This window comes from Elgaria multicarinata, chromosome 3 (genome assembly GCF_023053635.1).
Source record: "Elgaria multicarinata webbii isolate HBS135686 ecotype San Diego chromosome 3, rElgMul1.1.pri, whole genome shotgun sequence".
Taxonomy (NCBI): Eukaryota; Metazoa; Chordata; class Lepidosauria; order Squamata; family Anguidae; genus Elgaria; species Elgaria multicarinata.
Genome location: NC_086173.1, coordinates 53,553,200 through 53,576,567, shown reverse-complemented (window position 1 = coordinate 53,576,567; position 23,368 = coordinate 53,553,200). Strand labels below are relative to the sequence as shown.

Sequence of the window (23,368 nt, the reverse complement as noted above, 5' to 3'; positions counted from 1 at the left end):
TATAGCGGGGTGGTTTGCCGTTGCCTTCCCCGGAATAATAATAATAATAATGCATTCAGTGTATCCACTATTACGGCAAATAATTTTAATGCGTACACAAAAGTATTCATGTGAGCATGGCCCTGTGTCATGACTTTTTTCCAAGGTGGTATTATTGCTCCAGAAACGGCTGGCACCGAACTTTTGGGTTTTTTAAAGAGCTGGAGCAACTGTTTTCAATATTGTTTGGGGGCGGGGGATGTGACCACTCTGACCTCTTGGTTCTTGTTGTCAATGTGAATTTGCTTGATATTTGCTTTATACGTGTCTGATGACTAGGATGTGCATGCCCAAAACAACTAATTTAATAAAGCTGCTTGGGCTGTTATAATAGGTGGTGACTTCTCAAGGATGACTAAACTTTGATTATTAACTAGTGTTTAATGTGTTATGAAGGTATTTTATCTGGAACCAAAAACATAAAAATGAAAGCGTGAAAATCTCATGTATTTGAGGAGTTCAATTGGCCTTCTTATTTATTAACAATATTTTTATCCTGTTCTTCGGCCCCAAAAGTACAACGATTAATAATGTGGCAAGTCCTGACCTCAACTTTACAACTTATGCACTAGTAATGCAGCCTTAAATATACAGTCCCAGCGCTACCCCCATTCCTTCTGCCTAAATGCGCAGGGATGGCCGGCTTCCTCGGCTAGAGCGCCGCTGCTTCCAAGAGCGGAATGGCCCCTTAAAGCGCACTGACTTCCTAAGCGCCTCTTCTTTTTCCTCCTCCTCCTTCTTCTTCCAATACGCTCTGCTGCGTCCTCCTCCATCCCGTCAGCCTCAGCGGCGATGGCTTCCACGCGTGACGCTCCCGGCAGCTCCTCTTTTCCGTCCCGTGATGCTTTGCGCCCCAAGCGGAACAGGCGCAAGATGGCGGCTGAGCGGCAGGTGGCCGGTAGCGGCGGCGGTCGTGGAGGAGGAGGAGGAGCGGGTGGTAGCGGCGGCGGTTCAGCGGCCGGCCCCGAGGAGAACAAGGAGAATGAAAAGCCGAAGTCGGGTGACCTCGGGGATAGCCTGGGCCTGGAAAGTATCCTGCCGACGTTACGGGGCTGGGAGTATTAGTGAGGACGTGTCACTTAAGCCGGCGGGCGAGCCTATCATGCTGCCCCTGGTTTCTCGCATGCACTTACTGCTTCCCTTATACTATAACTTCAACCAGATGTTGTGGGGTTGTCGCCTTTTCTTGCAATGAGATTGCGTGAGATAGAAACCTACTACTATCAGGGGTTTGTGATCCAGCATCATAGGGCATGTTTAGAAGAACCCCCTAAGCTGCCTGGATGAGCCCAGCATTGAAATTTTGTATCTGGAATCTTTCTTGTGGGATTAGATCAAGGTAGATGGTCCTGGGGGAAAAACATCCAGACATGTCAGTACATGAAAGGGTGGGGGGGAGGAATGATGAAATGTGAAGTCTGTGTGCAATTTGTAGGAGAGATGTTCCTGCTTCCAGTTCTTTCATGGGGGGAGGAAATGAAGTTTTTGTAGTGATTTTTATGTATTTCTCTTTGGGTTATGATTCATTGTAATCTGCACTATATAGCAAATCAAAAGGTTCTGAAGTACTGATCTGCTCTTTCATGTGTGATGCAGCAGTCCTTAACCTGTTGGACTGTGTGTTGAGAAATATTCAAATCAATACAGTGGGGCGGGGTGTGTGTGAACCAGTTATGCCAAAAGCTGCATAAAATAAGCATCTTGAAGTGTGATTTAAAGAAGGCAGAGAAGATTGAAGCCATTGTAAGAACTAGGAGATTTGGGACAATCCGAGAACATCATAATTGAATGGGCAAAGGTCACAGGCAGGGATATGATGGGAAATCGGAACAGGAACATAGGGGATAAGGCAGCGGAAAGCTTTGAAAAACTTTGTATTGAATATAATGGAGTCATGTGAGCCACTGTGAAGTCATTGTGAAGAGTCAAAAGAAAGATGAAAGTTTGAAGTTTTGTGGGGTGGTAAAATGGCCTATGTATTTTCAATTTATCCAATTTAAGTTTAACAAATACATTTTGAGGAGTATCAAACAGTGTCAAAACGCAAACTCAAATAGTGCTAGCGGAGCGCTGTCAAATCTTTCAGTTGCACAAGTGCTTGCGCCTTGCACTAACAGAGCACATGGCCCCTCCTGAAAATGGTTGCACAAGTGGAGCTTTAGTTGGCTTTCCCCTTGCACTAGCGGAAACTAGGTTCTGAACTATGCGCAACATCCTTTGCGCTAGGAATGATGCGGTTGGATGCTGTCCTTTGAATCCATTTGAGAGATTTTACCAGGGAACTCCTTTTAAAAAAATTGGAAATTCAATTTATAGTTTTGATTGAGCTTTAATTAATTACATCATATTCATAGTCTTTGTTTACCCTTCAACTTTATATTAATAAATTCCAAAGCTTATGCTTGTCCACATCGCTTGATCTTTTTATCAAGGCTCTCTAGACAAATTTCCAAAGAACTCCTGAGTTACCCAAAACATAGCTTGAAAATAAAAGATAAACTTACATTGGCATGTACCATTGTATTGTCTTGCCACTGAATGCTGCTTGTGGTCTTGTGGAAAACTTTTTCTTATTAATGTTTTATCAGGCCACAATTAAGTAGCATAGTGTAAGATTACACATAGCAGTTTTACAATTACCTAATCTGCTGCTAAGTAGCAGCTGTTAGGATCCAGTTCATACTATTGTAGCTGTTTTGTTTTCATCCCAAGACCAAGTAAGCAGCAAAAGCTTGTCAGATTTTAGGAATATGAGTTGGGGTATGTGTGCAGGGAAAACATCTGACATACAGCCTGCTTTTGCTGTAGCTACTTTCAGAATGTTTTGCTAAACTTTTCTCTCAAAAGTTTACTTTTGTAAACCGCCCAGAGAGCTTTGGCTATGGGGCGGTATATAAATGCAATAAATAAATAAATGAATCAAAAAGTTTAGTGTTCAAGTAATAAATGTGCTACATGTTGTTTTTAAAAAATAGGCAACTATAATGACACATCTCTAGTGTACTGATTGAAGTTTCCTTAACAAGTCCTTTAGTCCTGCAGATTGTTAAAGAATCACAACAACAGCATGGGTTACGGCATGGTGACTTTCAGAGATACAGGTTAGTGTGCAAGGAACAGTGCATAAGAGCTATTTGCTGGATAATAAGACTTTTTGCCTTTATTAGCTTAGGCTGGGTTGAAATGAGAGCCTGTTCTATCAGGAGTCAGAAAATATGCAGTTTTAGAGAAAAATGTGCAAGCAGACAGAACTTCATATCTAAACTGGTGTGTCTATTACTGTTTAAAGTTATTTATTTATTTATTTAAATGATTTCTAGGCCACCTTCCATGGTAGAACCCTTAAAAGATACTTCCCCAAATAACTGGTTTATTATTTTGGCTTGTTTCCTCAGTTCCCCCAAATGCATTAACACTGGTGTTATGTATAAATTATATATAAATACAGCCTTTATGGCAGTCTTGTGGAATACACAAAATGATTGAACAAAAAACAAGTTGCCTAGAACTGTGTGTTGGGGCAGTTTGTGGAACCGGGTAATAAAGGATTCATTCCATAAGCCATTTGAAGCACCAGTTCAAAGCAGCTGTAGTACTCCCTGTTCAGCACTGTGAGTGTCCCTGGGATACCCTACAGCTGAGAATAGAAAGCCAGCCATGTGTTGGTATAGTCTGCACTGATCCTAGAATCCTTCCCTTATTAGAGCATTTTAGGTTGAAGTATGCATCAATACAGCCTGCAGGGTTTTTTTGTTTTCAACAAGCCTATGCAACCCTCCAAATGAGTGTTCTGCCGATGTACTCTTGGTGCAGTTCAATTATAATTCCATTCAAATCTATAGTTCAAATCTTATGGGTTGCCGAGATTTCCCAATCATCAAGATTTCTTCCGTGGTTGTTGTCTTCCACTTTAACAATATCGGAAAGAACCACATTTTGTCCTAATATGCAAATTGGTATCATAGCTCCAAATTCTTGAACTTTTGCCCGTTTTCAACTTTGGGCATATCTTATACTTAATGTCTTGCTCAGATTCTTCAATGATAGTTGTATATTGTCACATCTCATTTTACAGACCCCAGATGTGTTCTGCCTAGGTCAAACTTTTCTCTTTGTTTAAGCGTGTTTGGTGGGGCAGATAGAACAGGAGGCAAGTTTTATTCTGGATAAGCACTAACCATTTTTGTGATCGCCTCTTCCTCTAGGGGTTACTGCTCCCGCCGACTGAGAAGGCTCAGAAAAACTCTTAACTTCAAGATGGGAAATAGGCACAAGTTCACAGGGAAGAAAGTAACAGAAGAGCTGTTATCTGACAACAGGTATTGGGAGTTTTAGTAACTATACTGAATGTAATGCATACAGTTGATCAGACCAAACATAAATGGTTAAATCCAGGGTTTGACAGTCTTGCGAGGTCCCTTGCCACAATGAAATGTCAGATGACCTCTAGTGAGTGAAGTTTCCTTCAAACCCTGGAGCTACAGAGGAGAGAGAATTAAGTCCTCCTCTACCCAGCCCCATTGTTCAGCTGAAGCCTGGAATTTGCTTTGGCTCTAGACTTGTGAGGCACTCATGTAGAGCCTTAGCAAGCTTCTGCTTCCCATCTCAAGCACTGGGCTGAAGTGGGGAGACGGAGGCACAAGGTGTTGCCTCTGTGTCAGACCATATGTCAAGCACAGAAACAGCAAGCTGGCATGCTTCCATCTCCTGTCTCAAGCTTGAAGTTGGAGAGGGAGGCATGGGGGATTCCCTCTGTGCCTCTTGGAAGCTCTGAGCCCAGGCTTCTCGTCAGGCATAGACACAAAGCAAGCAGATAACCTCTGCCTTCTGTCTCCAGCACCAAGAGGTATGTGGCTTGCTCCTGTGGCTAGAGAAAAAAGAGGGGCGGCACCAAAAACAAGAAAGTAACACATGTACACATATACACACAAAGCCCTGGTTCACATGTAATGACAATTCCTGGGTTTAACTCATGGATTGGCACGGCTAAGCATGAGTGCATGCACTGCTTCCTAAACACTTGTCATTTCCACTTTCATACAACAACCCAGTTACGCCCCTGGTTTGTTGTTGCGTTAAACTCTTGAGTTATTTAACCCCTACATAACCCAGAGTTATAGGTTTGGACATCACAATAACAATCCAAGAATGGGGTTTTCCTGGGTTATTGATTGAAAATTGTTGTTGCCACTCGGTCCTGACAATTCCTGGGTTAAACAACCCATGAATTGTGATCATGTACAGAACACCTTTTTTAGGGACAAAGACTATAGTTTTCCTTATTGGCTCAGTTCAGACAACACATTCGTCAACGCAGTGTGAAAACTCCACTCGGTGGTTGAGTTTTTAGGAGGTACTCTCCACACAACATGTTCTAACTCCACTGTTCTGTGACTGCGGGCGATCATGGAGTTGAGTAAAATTCATGCGATGTTTGATTGATCGTTCCTCCACTCTCTCTCCTCCCCTGGTCCTCCCGATGGTATCCCTTCAGCCATTGCTGCAAAAAACCCAATCCCAGTGGCTCTCCTAGAGCAGCAATCGCTCCTTTTGCTGCTCTTGCCAGGGAACTCTAGCCAGTGGGAAAAGTCAACAGAACAGAAAACTCCACAGAGCCCTCCACAGAACACAACACAACAGTTGTGCAGGAACTCTGACAGTGTTTCTTTCTGCCTGTTGTGTTTGTGGGAGATATCTGTTGGATGAATGGTTAGGATGCTTCTTGGTAAGGTTTTTTTTTAAAGAATGAATCGATTCCACAAGTCTGAAGTAAACAAGCAACATAAGAAGTCTGCCTGTCACTGTGCTGATTACTGCTACACTGAAAGGCAGCATCAGTGCTAGCAAGTTCAGTGTGAGTGGCACAGTCTAAAATAGTAACTGCAGCCAAGCTTCATGCTTCTTCGTTCTACTTCTGCTTAGCACTATTTATTTATTTTACAAATGTATTTCTCAACAAAGTTATCAAAATGTTTAATATGATCACTTCAGTACTAAAATATAACAATAAAATAATAATTCTATTGATCAACGATAAAACTGTAACTGTAACTATACAGTTGTATCTCCCATGAGAAAGTTCTTGTCTGGACGCAGCATCTGGAACATTTATTTCTAAAATGTTGTTGTTATACATATGACAGAGTTCTGGCTTTGCGCTTATATCAGTAGAGCAGATGATTGGTTAAATATAGACAAAGTTGCTATCTACAGAATAAGGTTTTACAAAGGGAGTTTGCATAGTTCTGACAGGTTTTGGTTTTCAGATGGGATGTCTAGGAGCACATAAATCTGTGCTGTAATTCTATAGGGCTTGTTTTACTTAAGAAAAAGAAATAAAGAAAATGTGCTTGGAATACACGCTTGAACTGATAATTCTACTTATCTGTCATACACTACAGGTATTTACTTTTGATTCTCATGGATGCTGAGAGAGCCTGGAGCTATGCCATGCAGCTTAAGCAGGAAGCCAACACAGAACCTCGCAAACGATTTCACCTGTTATCTCGTCTGCGCAAAGCAGTAAAACATGCTGAGGAACTGGAGCGCCTCTGTGAAAGCAACCGGGTGGATGCCAAGACCAAGCTGGAAGCTCAGGTTACTGCTAGATTTCAAAACTCTCTTGTAACAGAGGCAGACAAAATACCTTTTGTTACTTTTTGAACAATTAAGTCTTAAGTCTAAATAACATTAAAACCTCCTGTGGAAATTAGGTCAGGAATGACCCATATATCTCTAGCTGACTTGTTAAGCCCTAGTTATAGAACATAGCTTTATTGGATCAGAACAGTATTCTGTGTAGACTGAGGCAGATTGTTAATCGGGCCAGCACAGAAAAAAGTAAAAGGAAACAGACAAAAGCTAATTATAGACAGTTTCTCAATATGGCCTGGTTTGCATTCAGCCCATAGAGCATTTCAAGCTGGTCTACCTATATGTTAAGCCATTACTTCTTCCTCTAGTTCTTCCAGGACTGAAGAAGTTAAGATATACACATGTGTATACACCATACACATGTAGCAGAATATACGAAATTTATATGTCATTGTGAGGTAACAGAATTTGTGTGCGCGTACTTCTGTGTGTTTGTCAGGGGAGGTTAATTTGCAAAGTGTTAGAGGATGGTTTTGTATATTCCTGACCTTGCCATATTCATCTGTGGATGTTTCCAGAACTCCGGTACCTAGCACATACTGAGTTGGATCCAAAGTTTTATTTTGCTGGCAGGAGCATCTCAGAGCAGAGTTGAACTCAGAATGCTCCAGTTAGTGGAAAGGCAGGGAGGCAATTTTTGCAGATTCCCCACTCCCTCTGCAGCTGCCAGCACTGTAATCCCCCACTCTTCCAGAACATCCCCCAACCCTCTGGGACAGATTTTTAAGGGACTGCAGGGGGAGTCGGAGAAAATTGCCTCTTCCCCATTCAGCCAGCTGAAAAACTAGATCAAAGCCTCCCACTGACATAAGCAGTCTTTCTGTCCAAAGGAAGCTTATGCTGTGTCCAACCCATTTCCCCAGAGCTACAGTTTCCCTGCTTCCAATTAACATCATAATTAGAGCAACAGTTATTTCCCTATCACTCACTTCAAGCTTCTGGCTGTGGCATCACTCCCTTGGGGGTGAGGGAATGCTGACAGAATTTGAGGCGAAGAAGAGCTACTAAGGAACAACAGGAGAGGTATCATCATGCTTTGGAGAACTCTGAGGTTCGCATAAATACAAACACTTTTTTGAGGGGGAAACCTTATGTACTCAAAGAAACCCCCCAACCCAATGAGAATTGAGCATGCTCATTAGCCACAGAGTATTGAGTGTCACTTGGAACAGAAACCCAAGGAAGTGGGGATCAAAATCCCCTCGAGTTCCTTACAGTTTGCAACCTTCCCCAGCCTGGTGCCCTCTAGATGTTTTGGATTTCAACTTCCATCAGCCCTTGATAGCATGGCCAGGTATACTGGAAGTTGCAGTACAAAACACCTGGAGGGTACCAGCTTGGGGTATGGCTGGAATATAGTATCCTGGGGGAAGGCATGGTTGGCTGGTTGGAACCCTGAACAATAGTAGCCCTGCTAGGTGGTGAAGATAAGAACATAAGAAGTACCATGCTGGATCAGACCAAAGGTCAATCTAGTCCAGCGCTATGTTCACATGGTGGCCAACCAGCTGTCGACCAAGGTCCAACAAAGTAGGACATGGTGCAACAGCACCCTCCCACCTATATTCCCCAGCAACTGGTGCACACAGGCTTACTGCCTCAAATACTGGAGATAGCATCAGGGCTAGTAGCCATTTATAACCTTTTGCCTCCAGGAGTGCAGTACAGTGTTTTGTTACAGGGCCCACTTATAGCTACCTATACCTAAGAATCCCAGTGAAACACAGTAAATGAAATGAACCTCTTCTGGTGTAGTGGAGAATGGGCAGCCTATACATTGTGGACCTTTTGAGGACAGAGCCAGGAAAGGTGGGGCTGAGTGCTTAGCTTTTGTATTCAGTGAACTTGTAACTGCTCTATCAGTGGGACACAGAATAAAAAACACGGGGAGGAAGTTTCATGAAGAGCCCTGCTGGACCAGGCCAAAGGCCTGTCTAGTCTGGCATCCTGTTTTTCACAATAGCCATCCAGATAGTTTTAGGAAGCCCACAAACAGAACATGGAGGGCAAATTCCATCTAGTCCAGCACTTAATCTTCAGCAGGAGTCAGGGAAATACCTCTAGGCAGCTCACGAACAGGACATGAGAGGGATAGTTGTTCCTTTTGTTTATCCCAGTACATTATAATCAGACTGCCTCTAAGTTATGTACTTCTATTTCTAGCTATCCTGGCTAATAGTAATTAATAAATCTATTGTCTATAAATTTGTCCAAGCTTTATAAATGGTAATCTAACCTAAATTCCTGCTAGATGCTTATTTGTGAACCATCAAATCCTGGCAACTCTTTGACAGATTAATTATTCGATTCACATGAGAACTTCACTGCCTGTGGAATAATTTATTATTTTCTGCAAGTTATGCTACTCACCTGAACAGGCCTTCCTCTGTTTGTGTGGTGGGAGCAACATGAACACTTGTACAACAACTGGCCAGTATCATCTCTGGCAGTGTGTCTTAAAAATAACACACCCTAGAGCCTGAATGTGTTTTCATTTGGGGTAAGTTTCTGAAAATTTCCTTAGTACCAGAAACATAGATTTATAACTTATATGATATATGTAGTTGTACAAAACGCTTGGGACTGTATGCCACCTCTACTGTATTCATGGTTTTCATAGTATTTCTGTGCCTCAAGTTATTTGTGGTAATACAGGCAGCTGGGAAAAAGAATGAAGTTTAGGTAAGGTTCCCATCTCTGCTGGTTATATTAACGGTTATAGATGAAGCCCATACTGTTGCACTGACAAATATCTACCTCTATCCTCTTTTTAGGCATATACAGCTTACCTCACAGGTATGCTGCGCTTTGAGCACCAGGAATGGAAGGCAGCGATGGAGGCTTTTAACAAATGCAAGTGAGTTTGGTCTTCCTATTATCTCAGTGTTACACCAATTCTGACATAATGCTAGCAACACCTATGAGGTTTTCTATGCAAGTTCTCTATATTTCTTGATAAATTTTAAACCCAGATTAGTTATCGTACGGCTGATCAGCTTGCAGTGAACTTAAAAGTCTTTACTTAAAACTGCTCAGCACTCTAAGGGTAGTTCCTCCCCCACCTCACAAAGTGGGGGGCACAGCTTACAGGGTTGTTAAAAAATGCTAAATATTTTTTACCTTTCTGCTACAGAACTATATATGAAAAGCTGGCTAGTGCTTTCACAGAGGAGCAGGCTATATTATATAATCAGAGAGTGGAGGAGATCTCTCCCAATATTCGTTACTGTGCCTATAATATTGGTAAGTAAATCAAAAGAAAAAAATACCTTGAAAGAATGGCAGTAGGCTACTTAGATCCCCTGTGAAATGAGATAGTAAAGTAACGGATACTGAGTACACCTGCATATTGTACAATTTAGAGTCCAGGGTATAACTTAGCTTGATATTTTGATCGTCTCCACTTAAAACAGTTCTAGGCTGTCATAACTTCCAAAAAGGAACTGCAAGAGAATATTACATGCTAAGGAAACAATGGTCAAGATGGGGCTTTAGTGATCGTGAAGTGGATCTAGGGCCTTATTTTCTTTTTCCTGCCCTGGTTAACACTGCTACTTCTCTCCCAACTTTCCCATTACTTTCCCAATCTTGTAAAAAAAAAAAAACATTTTACCAAAACCAAGTCATATCTATGAAGGCCAAAGTACATATCATCTGTAGCTTTCCCCTGATGAGTGTTTTCTATCTCCATATTTTGCAACATGAAGCTGCGGAGGCTGCAGTCTTCCCAGCGGGCTTCTTAATCCTTTTCCCTCCAGCATTTTTTCTGCTCCAATTCACCACCCCAGTGCTTTCTTTCCATGGGAATAGTCATAGCTTTTCCTCTGAAAAGGAAGAGCAGGCAGCTTTTAACAGAAAAAGGTCAAGGACCTCTCCCCCATATTATGTTCTTCCACTGCAGTTGAAAGCTCTTTGTGACTGAATGTAATGTGTAACTTGGCCTTAAGAACCAAGATTTGTACTGGTTTGTTGAGTACATCACTTGGGTGTCCTTGGCATACAACTTAGGAAACTAGGAAGCTTCCTTATACTGAGTCAGACCATTGGTCCCTGTAACCCAGTATTGTTGACACTGACTGGCAGCAGCTCACCACAGTTTCAGGAATGATTCCTTTTTAGCCCTAACTGGAGATGCTGGAGCCGGGGGTTGAGCCTTCTGTGTGCAAAGCATGTCCCAACTACAGTCTCCCTCTCTTTTTGGTGTGAGCGACAAATAGCAAGTAGCTGCAAATTTTGCCTTTCTTTACCCCTTGTTTCAATTCAAACCGTTTTTATTGTGACAGCATATCAGTTTTCTGATGTGTATAAATATTCAGGATACGAACTAACTTTGTGTTCCCAACGTTCTTACATTTACTTGGCAATTAAGTGTTTCTTGAAGCTTTGCATCAATTTTTCATTATATAACAAACTGTTGTGCTAGGTCATGTACTAACTGTCATTTGTTTCCTAGGTGACCAGTCTGCTATCAGTGAACTAATGCAAATGAGATTGAGATCTGGGGGCACCGAAGGGCTTCTTGCTGAAAAACTAGAGGTAATCGTGCCCTCTTACCATTTAGAAAAAGCGCTACTGGTCATCAAAGCATAGTACCAAAAAAAAAAACATTTTTGTGTGTGTGCTCTTGTAAAAAAAAAAAAAACTTTCAATATTTTGATTTTGAACTATTATCTGCCTTCAGTGATAGGACAGATGATGATGATGATGATAATAATAATAAGTGTTATCGCAACTTTGAAAGTTAAACTGCCACATTTTATGGGTATATCCCAGTTCTTACACGGAATAAGTGAAACATACTGTGGAAGATGAAAGCTTTTCTTCAAATTTCTAAATAAAAACTTATGTTATGTTGCAGTCACTAATCACCCAAACACGAGCAAAGCAGGCAGCCACTATGAGTGAGGTAGAATGGCGGGGAAGATCAGTGCCAGTGAAGATAGACAAAGTGAGGATCTTCCTACTGGGGCTGGCAGATACTGAAGCAGCTATTGCTCAAGTAAGTAGAACATCCTTGCAATGTGATTTTTATTGTAATCAAGGCCCAAGGTTATTGTGTGTGGTTAAGTAGGTGTATATTATCCTCTCCTATTTTTTTTAAAGAGGGAGGAGAAAGATTTAAGCACAGAAAACGTTGTGTAATAGAGCTGTGTTATCAAGAAGAAGTGCAACTCAGAAATGTAAAATGACTGAAAATTTTGAAGCTTTAGGGGGAAAGGGGGAGGGGGAGGGGGTTTTTTTAATGAAAAAAGGCATTTGGGGGAAAACAAAAAAATGCAATACTTTTTTTACTGCTTTTTACAGATTATAAAGTCACGTTGTTGCTTTAGGAACATAAAATGTAATTGGTTTGCTCAAAAAAAATATCCTTCAGGGATTTAAAATTTATAGAAATTGTACATCTCTAGTCTTACATAAAGGTTTTTCTATTACATAGAAATCATTTGGAGGAGTAAAGACCAGATGAAAACATAGTTTTTTAAAAATATTTTATTTAATTCAGTGATACAGATTGCATACAATAAACAACAACCATAAGGACAAAAGAAAAACACACTCATACACAAGAAACCAAACACATACACAAAATTCTTCTCACTATCTGTTACAACAAAAATTAATAAACTGCATCAAGAATCATAACCATTTAGACTAGATAATAGAAGTCCCAGGTCCTAAAGTCCATTGACTTTGTATTTACTGCTTCTTTGTCAAATTGATCAGTGTGTCTTTCCATTACTTCAAATGATGTTCTGGACGATTATACAAGGAATTTTCTTTATTTATAAATAAAATAAAAGGAAACCAAGTTTCTTCAAAATTGTCCATGTGCTTTTCTCCTTTCGCATATTTTAATTTATTTGTCAGTTTTTCTAACAAAGCTGTTGGCCAAACTGTATTTAACCAGCTGCACTTCATAAGTCCATTTAAATTTTTCCACTGCTGAGCAATTTCGCATCTAGTCACATCAAGAAGAAATCCAATTAAATCTTCGTCTTAATTGGTCATTCGTTTTGTCTAGAAAATATAGTCAATAATAGCAGCTTCCCCTGAAAAAGGATTGTTTGATTTGCCATACGTTACAGGAAAGAAACCACTTGTTCCCAAAAAGGTTTCACTATAGGGCTCTCTAGCCACATATGTTTAAGTGAAATATCTGAAAACTATGTCTTAAACATTTTAGTCATCCTTTTAAAAGAAAATATTCCTCATCCAAAATTGTTCAGTTTTTCAAGGGAGGGGGAAAACGTAAAAGGTCCTTGGGGAAAATACCTTTTTCTTCCGGGTTTTCACATCTTGAGTAGCTCATGACTGGCCAGTGTTTTGGCTTAACCTTGGCCAAAAATAGTCTAGGTGGATATAAGAGGTGTGAATTTTCTGACAAACAGTTGTCATGATCAGGCAGACAGCCAGTTCAGTAAGGTTGAGTACCTTTTGGGTGTCTCCTAGAATGATTATCCAATGGTTCGATACGCATGCATGTGAACAGTGGTCGATAGATTTTGACTTAAATTAGCCAAACCCATTGCTTGTGGTCACCATCAATCCCTGCTTTCCCTGAGTCTTTTCGCATGCACAGAGAACTCAAAGAAGGGAGAGGATGTTTTATCTTACACTGGGCTTTTGCCGAAGCTGCAAGCATCACCTTGCTGCTGCTGCTTGCCACCTCCTGCAAAAGTCCAGTGGGATAAGCTTTTTCCTTTCTTCTACATGGATAGGGGAGGAAAGAAGGGAGATGGCTTTTTTCAGAAGCACCAGCAGCATGTGACAATCGCTGCTGCTTCCGAAAGACAGAAAATAGGGTATAACTACTAACACCCCCCCACTCACTCTCTCACTCTCTCTCTCTTTCTCTCTCTCTCCCTCTCTCTCTCTCTCTCTCTCTCTCTCTCTCTCTCTCACACACACACACACACACACACACACACAGAGTCTGCCCTTCTCTGTGGGGGAAGAAAGGGGGCATGGTTTATTTCCCTTTACCATGTTGGGCTTTTGTTGGTGACAGCAGCAAGGTGCTGTTGGTGCTTTTTGCAAAGGCCCAGATTATGTGGGAGAGAGAGCACCTTTCCTTCCCAAAGAAAAAAGCCTTTGGTGGAAGCATGGGGATGTTTGCCAGGTTTTTCAGAGTGGAGGTATTTGCTGCTGGCACGGAGGTGAATGGATGTATGGAATTGTCTGTTAGAATGCCTTTTTGGGTTGGGTCAAACATGGGCCTTGCTCAAAGATAATACCATGAGTTGAAACCAGGTTAAGCAAACATCAAGTTCTCCTAGTTGTTTTTGAGCAACAATAATTTCAAATGTTGCCCTGCAGATGCAGACCATTGTGAAGAAAGAATACTTGCTCAAATCCTGAAAGCAGAGAATAGAAACCCTTAAATCCCATAATAAAAACAGTATCAGTGCTTCTGATTCAAGGATTTTAAATTACCTAAATTGCATAATAAAAATCTTAATCCTGTTCAAGTCCGTTATACTCCCGATTCTGTATAAGTACCTTAGTGCTGATATTTAACTCTTTAGTTGTTGGAATTTCTTTGACGTCTTTTCAGTTGTAGTGCTTATCTGTGTGTAGTTATGCTTAATGTGAAGTTATAAATTGATTTCTATATCACATAATCTAAAAATTTACTAACTCCTACCTTCTCCACAAGGTAGTCCTAAAGCTCCCTTCTGTGTTTGTCTGGCCTTTTGCTACTTCATTACTCTTCTACTTGGTTTCTCCTTTGCATGTCTGAAGTTGAAATGCTCTCATGGGTGTAGTTGAGAATGCTGTTAAACTTGCCTGGCCTGTCTCTGTGGTGGTTCAAAGTTCTAGAAAATGTCTTAATTTTAAGCTCCCTGAAGAGCAAGGAGCATATTTGTGAAGTTTATTAATACGATTAACGTTGGAAGGGTGGGCAGTTAAAACTGCAATTCTCAAACGTATCTTAAAATTGCAATTCTCAAACTCTAGGGTGTCTTTGTTTTTGTTTTTAATGGACTAGTCAAGCTAATGGAAATACATAGTAATTTGCTTGTAGAGCCCAGCTTAACCATGCAATCCACGAACCGTGGATCTTAAGCATAACAGTCAAACGCATTGGGGGAAGGCTAAAGCATCCTGTCTAGGGTATTTTATAGATAGACGGGTTATAAATGAATATTAATAAAATCCCACCTGCCATAACAGTCATATTCTAGTCCCTGATGCTCCAGAGAAAGTGGAGTGGGAGGGAGGGGACACTAGATAAGGAATTGGCAACTTCCAGGAGTTGGGGGCAGGGTCATGCACATAACTCCTGTTATCTGGCGTGGCAGCAGCAAGGAAAACTTGCCGCTTTTTGAAAAACTAAAAGCAGCTGTTTGCCACTGAAATACAGTAGCATGGTAGAAGCAAAAGGGACCTGTTTCAAAGCAAAATAGTCCTCTTTTCTTGCTGCTGCTGCCGCCGCCAAATTTTAGCCGCAAACTGCTACTTTTGGCTTTAAAAAGGAGGCTATTTTGTTTCCCAGCCATGGCCTGTTGTTATGATAGTTATTATGACGATTACTCTTATTAATTTTAATAAAAATGGCACTCAAGGCAGCTTACAGAACCAGTTAACATTGATTAAAACAATACATTAAAATGCAATAAAGATTTACAGAAAAATATCTCATTAAAAACAGCATCCAACCCGCCAGACTCAATTAGAGGTTAAAGGCCTTCTTAAATAAAGCGGTCTTTGCCTGCTAGCAGAAGGGCTTTTCATTGACAGGTTCATGTTGTATCGAGTTTAAGAAATAGCAACTAAAATATTCAGAAAGAATTGTTGTGTCCATCTTTTGCTCTGACTTGTGTATAGTCACTGAGTCTTTCCCCAGTCTCAGAGATCTTAGCCATGGAGACAACTTCCCACAGAGATTTCTATAATAGTTGACATGATGCTACATGTCTGTAATACTAGTAGTGATTGCAGGTGTTAATGTCAGTTTTTACTCTCTGATTTCACAAAAAAGGATCTGTGGCCCAAGCACTTTGAACTGTTTCTATGCTGCTTCTTTATTTAGGCAGAAGAAGAAGAAACTAAAGAACATTTGTTTGAGTCCTTACTGAGTGAGTGTCGAGATGCCATACAAGCAGTTCGAGAAGAACTGAAACCAGATCAGGTGAGCATATATTGTGCATTACCACATAATTGAGTCTGTTTGGAAGACAATATCTTGTGGGAGGCTGCAGTCTCCCTCCAGCTTTGATTTATTTATGTCTGTATGTCTTCCCCAAAGAAATACAACACAGTGTTTTTCTGCTCTCTACAGAAGCCGCGGGATCACTCTTTGGAAGTGGATTCTGGGAAAGTCACTAATATTCAATACCTGCACAGGTAAGAGTAGACGTCCTTGTACTTTAGACTCAAGGTGATCAGAATAACATTCTTCCAACACAAATTCTAGGAAAATTTGACAGTCATCTCATTCTTCTGCCAGCTGCTTATGCTCTTTAAATCATGCTTTGTAGTTACCTGACTTACATCAAGCTGTCCACTGCGATCAAGCGCAATGAGAGCATGGCAAAGGCTTTGCAGAAGGCATTGCTGCAGCAGCAACAGCCAGAGGAAGATGGCAAGCGTACTCCTCGGCCTCAGGACTTGATACGCCTTTATGACATCATCTTACAGGTAATAGTAACGAAGGGGAAGGGCTCAGTCTTCTGGGCTCAGTCTTCTTTATCCTTTTATAACATGAGGTGAAGGTCAGTATTTGAAATCAGAAGGGCTGATTTCAAAATCCATACAAAAATATGGGTTCTAGGTATAGAAACTAAATTTAACACCCACTCTCTCATACACAGACCTTCACTTTTCTGTCTGAGCACTTAACTGTAGTTGCCACATGGATAATTCTAATAATTGCAGGTTATTCTCTGGACAGCAAGTAGTAAAGGGTGTTACCTTGTAAGAAAATTACAGTATTTAAACGTGAGCAGTGCTGTGGAACTGATGGCTCCTGCATTCAGTTGTATAATATATGAATACTTCTTCCTAAAGAGACTTGTGACTCTCACTTGATCATCATTGTCTCAATAAAATATGAAGATCATATTATAATTGATCATAGTATAATTGATCATAGTGTAATTGAAAGTATACTGTCAATTATTAACTGCTAGATGATTATCACATTTACATGCAAATACTGGGTATTTTTCCTTCTGTGTTTAATTCTCATTTTGATCACTTTGAAGAATTTGGCAGAGTTGCCACAACTTCCTGGCCTAGAAGAAGATAAAAGCTACCTAAAGGAGATTGGAATAAAGACACTGGTGTACAAGGCTTACAGGTAACCCTCAACCAAATAACAAGGTTACTTGATTTGTTGGGGGTAAACTGAAGAATAGTCTCTACACAGCCAACCTTTTAATACAATGGCTTGGGTGGGAAGAACTAGTAACTGAAGGAGAAAATATATTAGCACTGTTCCATGAAGTCTTACATAAGCACTAGTGGAAGGCTTTTTGGAGTGCTGTGGAGGTTTATTACCGTACGAAAAATGCCAGTAAGGAAGATACAGGATGTAGCAAATACAAGTAAGTCAGAAACAATGCTTCTGTGGCTGCAAGAGGCTTTACTAGTAGAAGGGCATCCCTGGATCTAAGCCAGTCAAGCTGTGAACTCAGTGGATTGCAGAGCAGTTGAGAAGGACCAGACAAATTGGGTAGTGATTACAATATTGTATGAAACTTTCCAGCTGCTTCCCAAAGATTGTTTATTTTTATTAGCTTATTTACAGCATTTTTACTCCACTCTTCAGCCAAAAAAAGGCTCCCAGAGCAACTAACATAGATTAATAATAATGCAGTCCTTGAATAATCTATAAAAGGCATAACACAAAAGGAAAGGGAGACTGGGAGGGAGGAGGAAGAAAGCAAAGCTCAGGCACCAGTAATTAGTTTCAAACTTAAATGTGTTATTTCTAGCAGGGAAGGGTAAAACAAGTTCCCTGCAACTGTTCCTTCTCTGGCAGATGTACGGGACCAGATTGGTCTCCCCCTGGCCGTAATATTTATCCTTGGAGGCAATCAGTAATCATATCTTCCAACCAGCCATCTTAGGGCATCATAATCACTTATTCCCCAGACAATGGGGACTCACTGGACGTGAAAAGTTCCGAGGGGGTTTCACCTACATCATGCTTTTGATGCTTCTACTATTGATTGAGCCCCCATACAAACACACCTAATATTGTCTTTTTATCCCTTTAGGTGTTTTTTCATTGCACAATCATACGTTTTGGTTAAGAAGTGGAGTGAAGCCCTTGTTTTGTATGATCGAGTTTTGAAATATGCCAATGAAGTCCAGGCCCAGGCTGGAACTTACAAAAGCTGCTTAAAGGTATGAAAATCATGGAGGAACTTTTTGTTAGTGAAAACTCTGGAATAGCTATTTGTATACTTTTTAAATGGCTCTTCAATTGGCAAGGAGTAATACTGCCCTTAGCTGTTGCACAGACTGTTTCCATAGACACTATGATATGGTACACCAATGCGGCTCTGGCTTCCAGACACTTTTCTAGAGTTGCAGGAAATGTGCTGAGTGTATATGTATCAATGTGACTTCCAGATGCAGGGTAGGGGACTGTATCAGCTGCCATTGGGTGCATTTGTCCATGCTCAGTAAAAGCTGTTCTGGGTGCTCCTTTGTCTCTTGAAATTTTTCAGCATTAGTAGAAACTTGCTAAAAGACACAGAACGTTGGAATGTTAATACGTTTTAATGTTGCGTTTTAATGTAATAATACGTTTATACTGTTGTTTTATACTTTGAATGGTTTTTTATTTTTGTGAACCGCCCAGAGAGCTCCGGCTATTGGGCGGTATAGAAATGTAATAAATAAATAAATAAATAAATAAATAAATAATGTGATTGATGTGATATTACATAGGAGCTTCCTGATGTTCAAGAGCTGATCACCCAAGTGAATGCAGAAAAATACTCCCTGCAAGCAGCTGCCATATTAGGTGAGTTGGGGGCTTGCTTCTTTCTGTGTTCGAAGTTTGTACAACATAAAAACCAAGATGGCACTAGACATGGCTTGTCCTATGACTCTCTTGGTGTCTTTGTGCTGCACTCTTGTTATTCATAGTGATGTGGCTTTAGGACATTCCAGAGTGTGCTAGAAGCAGTGTCTGCCATCCAATCAGGCTGGAAGGAGGCAGTCGGTGGTGCTGTTTGATGTGGGGCTCTGTCCCATTCTGAATATAAGAAAAAAAAATATTAGTTGACGATGGGTGCATAGTAAAGGAAAAGTGTAGCACAGATCTGAGATGGGCATTTCTTTTCTTGAAAGACAGCTGTAATGAAGAGTTTACTGTATCTGAGGCGTTACTCGTTTGGCTGGGACTTCAAGTGATTTTCCATATGGAGTGGAGGAATGTTTCCTTCCTAGCATCCACGGCAATTGCCTGTTAGACGGTGTTGTTAAATGATGTCTTACTGATGAAGCTATTTGTGAAACACATGAAAATATACCAGATTCCTGTTTAACGTTGAAAATATCTATTTAACTTTGGAATCTGTTTAATACTGAAGATACCCATTTGACTTTGAAATCTGTTTAATGTTTCATTAACACTGAAGATTTCTAATTAACCTTGAAATCTGTTCAATGTTTCATATGTATTTTTCTCAGCGGTTTCAGCTTTGTAATAAAAATTGTATTTTTCTCACTGTCATAGTGATGATATTGTGTGTATATATGAAAATCTTAATTTAAGAATTGATACCCCTTGTTTATATTAGTAATTGTGAGCCTTGACACTATCTGTTTAATTTGACCTTAACAACTACTGCCTTCGCTAATGATTTCTGCTTTTCCCTAAAGCATTGCAACATTTTATATTGTAAGCTCTTTAGAGCAGGGACGTGTATCTTGTTACTCTGCAAAATGTGATGTACACTGATGCAGAACATAAAAATACATAACAAATAGCAACCATATATGCAAATGGGAAATACCCACTACCCTGCTTATCTGTATTTTCAAGGGAACTTTCCTTAGGCACTTTATACTTTGTGTATTTTGTATTCTGGAATTCATCCACAAATACAGTGTACTGCATGAAACAGTCCTTACTTTCATCTAGTTCCAGAGATGTTAGTTGCGTTGCTAATAGATACATTTTCCTAAAGCAGTCTTATGACTCTTTTAGATGCGGGCGACAGCCATGAGTCTGAGTCCCCATCCCAGGTCAAAGATGGCAAGGTAAGATTGTTTTGGTATACAGTGATATGGAAATGTATGTTTTCAGAACGATCAGTAATAAATTCTGTTTTCTTCTGCAAATTTTGCAGGGAAGCAGGGAGAAAGGGAATTTTGTTGCGTCTCTCTCTAGAATTCCTCCTCCTAAAATCCCTGTATTTTGTTTTTAAGAAGTTCTTTTCGCTACCATGAGGACTAGAAATCTTAAGTGGAAATTTTAAGAATTCCCTAGACATTAGATAATTGCCTTGCACTGATATAAAAGGCAATTTCAAGGAGAAAATCTTACGACTCCAGTGCTGTTTGGTGATACAAAAAAAAATTAGTAGCCAAGAAGAAGTCTAAATACTAATTATGTTTGAGCAACTCTATTTACATTTGTCTGTTTTTTTTGAGATGTCAGTGCTTTTGTATACATACATATTATAGAGGGTTTTACAATTTAGACTAGTTTGCTCTTCTGTGCCTGTGGAGAGGTATCTCTGAGATTGGTTTAGGAGGCACTCATGAGGCTTTCATGACAGTTTATCTGGAATCTCCATAATTATTGTACCTGCCTTATTACCTTGGACATATTACCCACAAAGCTGGAGCTTGGGGAAAAGGAGATGATCAGGCACTAACAATGTGTAATGCTGCCTGGGCATTAGTCTAGACTATTAGGTAGCCAGTCTTGTTTCAGCTAATCTAATCTTGGTCTTTGTTTCCTTTTATATCAAGCCACTTTCTGAACGGTTCGAGACATTCTGTCTGGATCCTTCTCTTGTCAGCAAGCAAGCCAGTCTGGTGCATTTCCCTCCAGAATTCCAACCAATACCATGCAAGCCTTTGTTCTTTGACCTGGCTCTCAACCATGTCACTTTCCCACCCCTGGAGGACAAAGTGGAGCAGAAAGCCAAGAGTGGTCTTACTGGATATATCAAGGGCATCTTTGGATTCCGGAGTTAACCAGGGCCGTTCTCGAGGAGAACACTTCTCTTCCTGTATTGTGGGAAAGCTCCAGCAAGTTCAGACCTTAACTGCTTGTGTCTAAAATCCACGTGGGAGGTTTTTTAAATATTTTCCCGGTATTCTATCTCTGTCTATACACCTGGTTCATTAGAAACTTTTCACCTTGAGAACATGTATAATGTGCTCTGTCTTTAACAACATCTCAAACTGAGGGAAAGAGCTGGAGTCTCAAACCACTTTTACCCAGTGGCTCAGGCAGGAACAATACCCACTTTGCATGGGCTACGCATATCTTAATTTCTTTTGATGGCTGACACTAAATTGAATTAGCTAGCCCAGTCCTCTGGACAGTACAGAGCAGAGGGAAATCAAAGGCACAGATATAAATGTGTCCAGGATTGGATTGCTAGCAGATTGTGTGAAAACCCAAGTTGCCTGCCACTTTTACTTGCAGCCATGTCAAGTTTTAAGTTTCAGAAACTTCAGAACTCTGAAACTCTTGGATTAAAGATTATGGCTGATAATGATCAAAGTCTATAAGATGTTTTAAAATCTGTGGTATAATTTTTCCCCATTGAGGCACCACTTCTCATAGCAGGGGAATATGTTCCTCAAAACGCCTCTCTGATAATCTAAAAGGCTTTTGGTTTCAGAAAGAACAAGCCACATGCATTTTACACCTTAAAAGACTCCTTACGTTTCTTTCATTTCCATCTTCAATTTAGCTGATATTGGTAAATTGGAAGGGGTGTTTTGTTACTTATTCTGTGTGTTTCATCCTTTCTGACATTACATTCAGTTGTTTTAGAGAATCCACTTAGTGAAAAATCAGTAAATGGAGCCACAAGAATCTTAAGCAATAAAGATCTCAGCCATGTGTTCATGGGCACATTTTCTATGAGAAAGCATTTAACTGTGCTGTGGGAATCCAAGTATCTTCATGTCAATATTTTTTTCCAAAAAAAATGCATAGGCACAATTCTAAATATTTGTGTATGGGACTTTTCAATGAGCTCTATTACTATTCTTAAAAGATTTAATCTAGTTAGGCTGAAATACTAGTTGGCTCAGTCAGTCCTTAGCTATATTTTACTGTTCATATTTTTGTCATGCTATGCTCCCAGTTTTACTCTGTTTCTTGGCATTGCTGGAAACAGTATAAAACTGGGTTATTCGGTTACGGAAATATTCTGCGAAAGGTAGTTCTCAACCATTGAGTTCGTAAACTGCCGAGAATTACCGTTTTCAGGTTAAAGAAAAATCGGGTTTAATTATACCAAAATTATTGGATTTGTTTACCTTGTGTAAAAGTCATAGCCTTTTTCAGTAGGATGTAATAGTACCACATCTGTTTTAAAATACGTATATGAATTGGGCTGTCTGATCTGTGAGAGGGAACTTTTATAGGAAAAAAGCTATTGTGGAAGAAAAAATGGAAGTAAAGAATATTTTTTAATTTATCAAGTGATGACGTTTTACACAGAGATGAGGTCTGGTAAACCAATGATTTGTCAGTTCTGTTGAAGACTAAATGGAAGCAAGAGATCTGTGTGAAGGGACTGTGGCCCAGTCTCCTTTCTGGCAACGTGCCTATTAGTGTTTTGTTGATTGTACTTTGCTTGAAGCTCCCCTGTCCTCCTCGGTTCAGATCTGAATTAAATCTGAGAATTGTGTTCCTCTTATATATGCAACCCAACTTCCTTTTGTTTACCTTCTACCCCACATCTGTGGGCAACTGGGCACATTCCACTCCTACTGCTTTTGCCTTTGTTTATTGTCACAAATGGTTAAAGATTTCTTTGTTAAAACATACTGTGGCACAAAGCATATTAGCCAGCCAGCCAGAAAAGAAATCCTGAAACAATAAAGACTTATTCCTGCCTTCTGAGCATATAGTTTTGAGCTATATTTGAACTACGTGCTGAGCTTCCATTTTGATGGTTCCCTACTTGAAAACTGAGGATAACCTTTGTGCTTGTTGGAGTCAGATTTCTACCCGGGGGGGGGGGGGGCATATAAAATTAACATGTTGCATTAAAAGCCTTCTTCCTGCCCCACAAACAGATGTTGATGAGCCCTAGCCCCTATACCCACTACTTTAAGCAAGCCATAATGGATCAAACACATTCGGGAAACTGTTTCAGGTACCTAGCATGATAGTTATCTATTGGATGTTCTTGGAACCTTTGAGCTTTTTCCTCTGCTCTTCACATTCCTGTTGAATGTCCTCCCTTTGGTTCATTGTTCCGTAGCGATGAGTTTGGCCCTGGGTCCACTTCACGTATAGCCACTAGCAAAGTGTGTAGATACCAGCATCTGGGCTAAAAGTCTGCTATGGAGCAGTGGGCTTCCTTGCTGCAGCATTGTTTCAGGGCAGATAGCACTTTGAATTTGTAAATGACAATAAGGATACTGTTAAGTGCCCCCAAAAACATCCAAAGATAATAAAGGTATGTAATGTCTATCTTGAGACTAGAGGAACTATGACTGACTAAATGTTAAA

General features: G+C 40.3%; 1 protein-coding gene across 1 annotated transcript; it reads left to right on the top strand.

The window, feature by feature from the left end:
- The first annotated feature begins 873 nt into the window (after positions 1–873).
- On the top strand, positions 874–22,753 carry SRP68 (signal recognition particle 68). The gene is made up of 16 exons (XM_063120327.1): positions 874–1,069; positions 3,074–3,140; positions 4,245–4,358; positions 6,441–6,636; positions 9,468–9,550; positions 9,827–9,936; positions 11,147–11,229; positions 11,552–11,692; positions 15,728–15,826; positions 15,977–16,041; positions 16,176–16,335; positions 16,902–16,996; positions 17,919–18,048; positions 18,598–18,673; positions 19,865–19,917; positions 20,635–22,753. The coding sequence occupies exons 1-16, from the start codon at positions 913–915 to the stop codon at positions 20,860–20,862; spliced, it is 1,857 nt and encodes a 618-aa protein (XP_062976397.1). The 5' UTR covers positions 874–912; the 3' UTR covers positions 20,863–22,753.
- Positions 22,754–23,368: the final 615 nt, after the last annotated feature.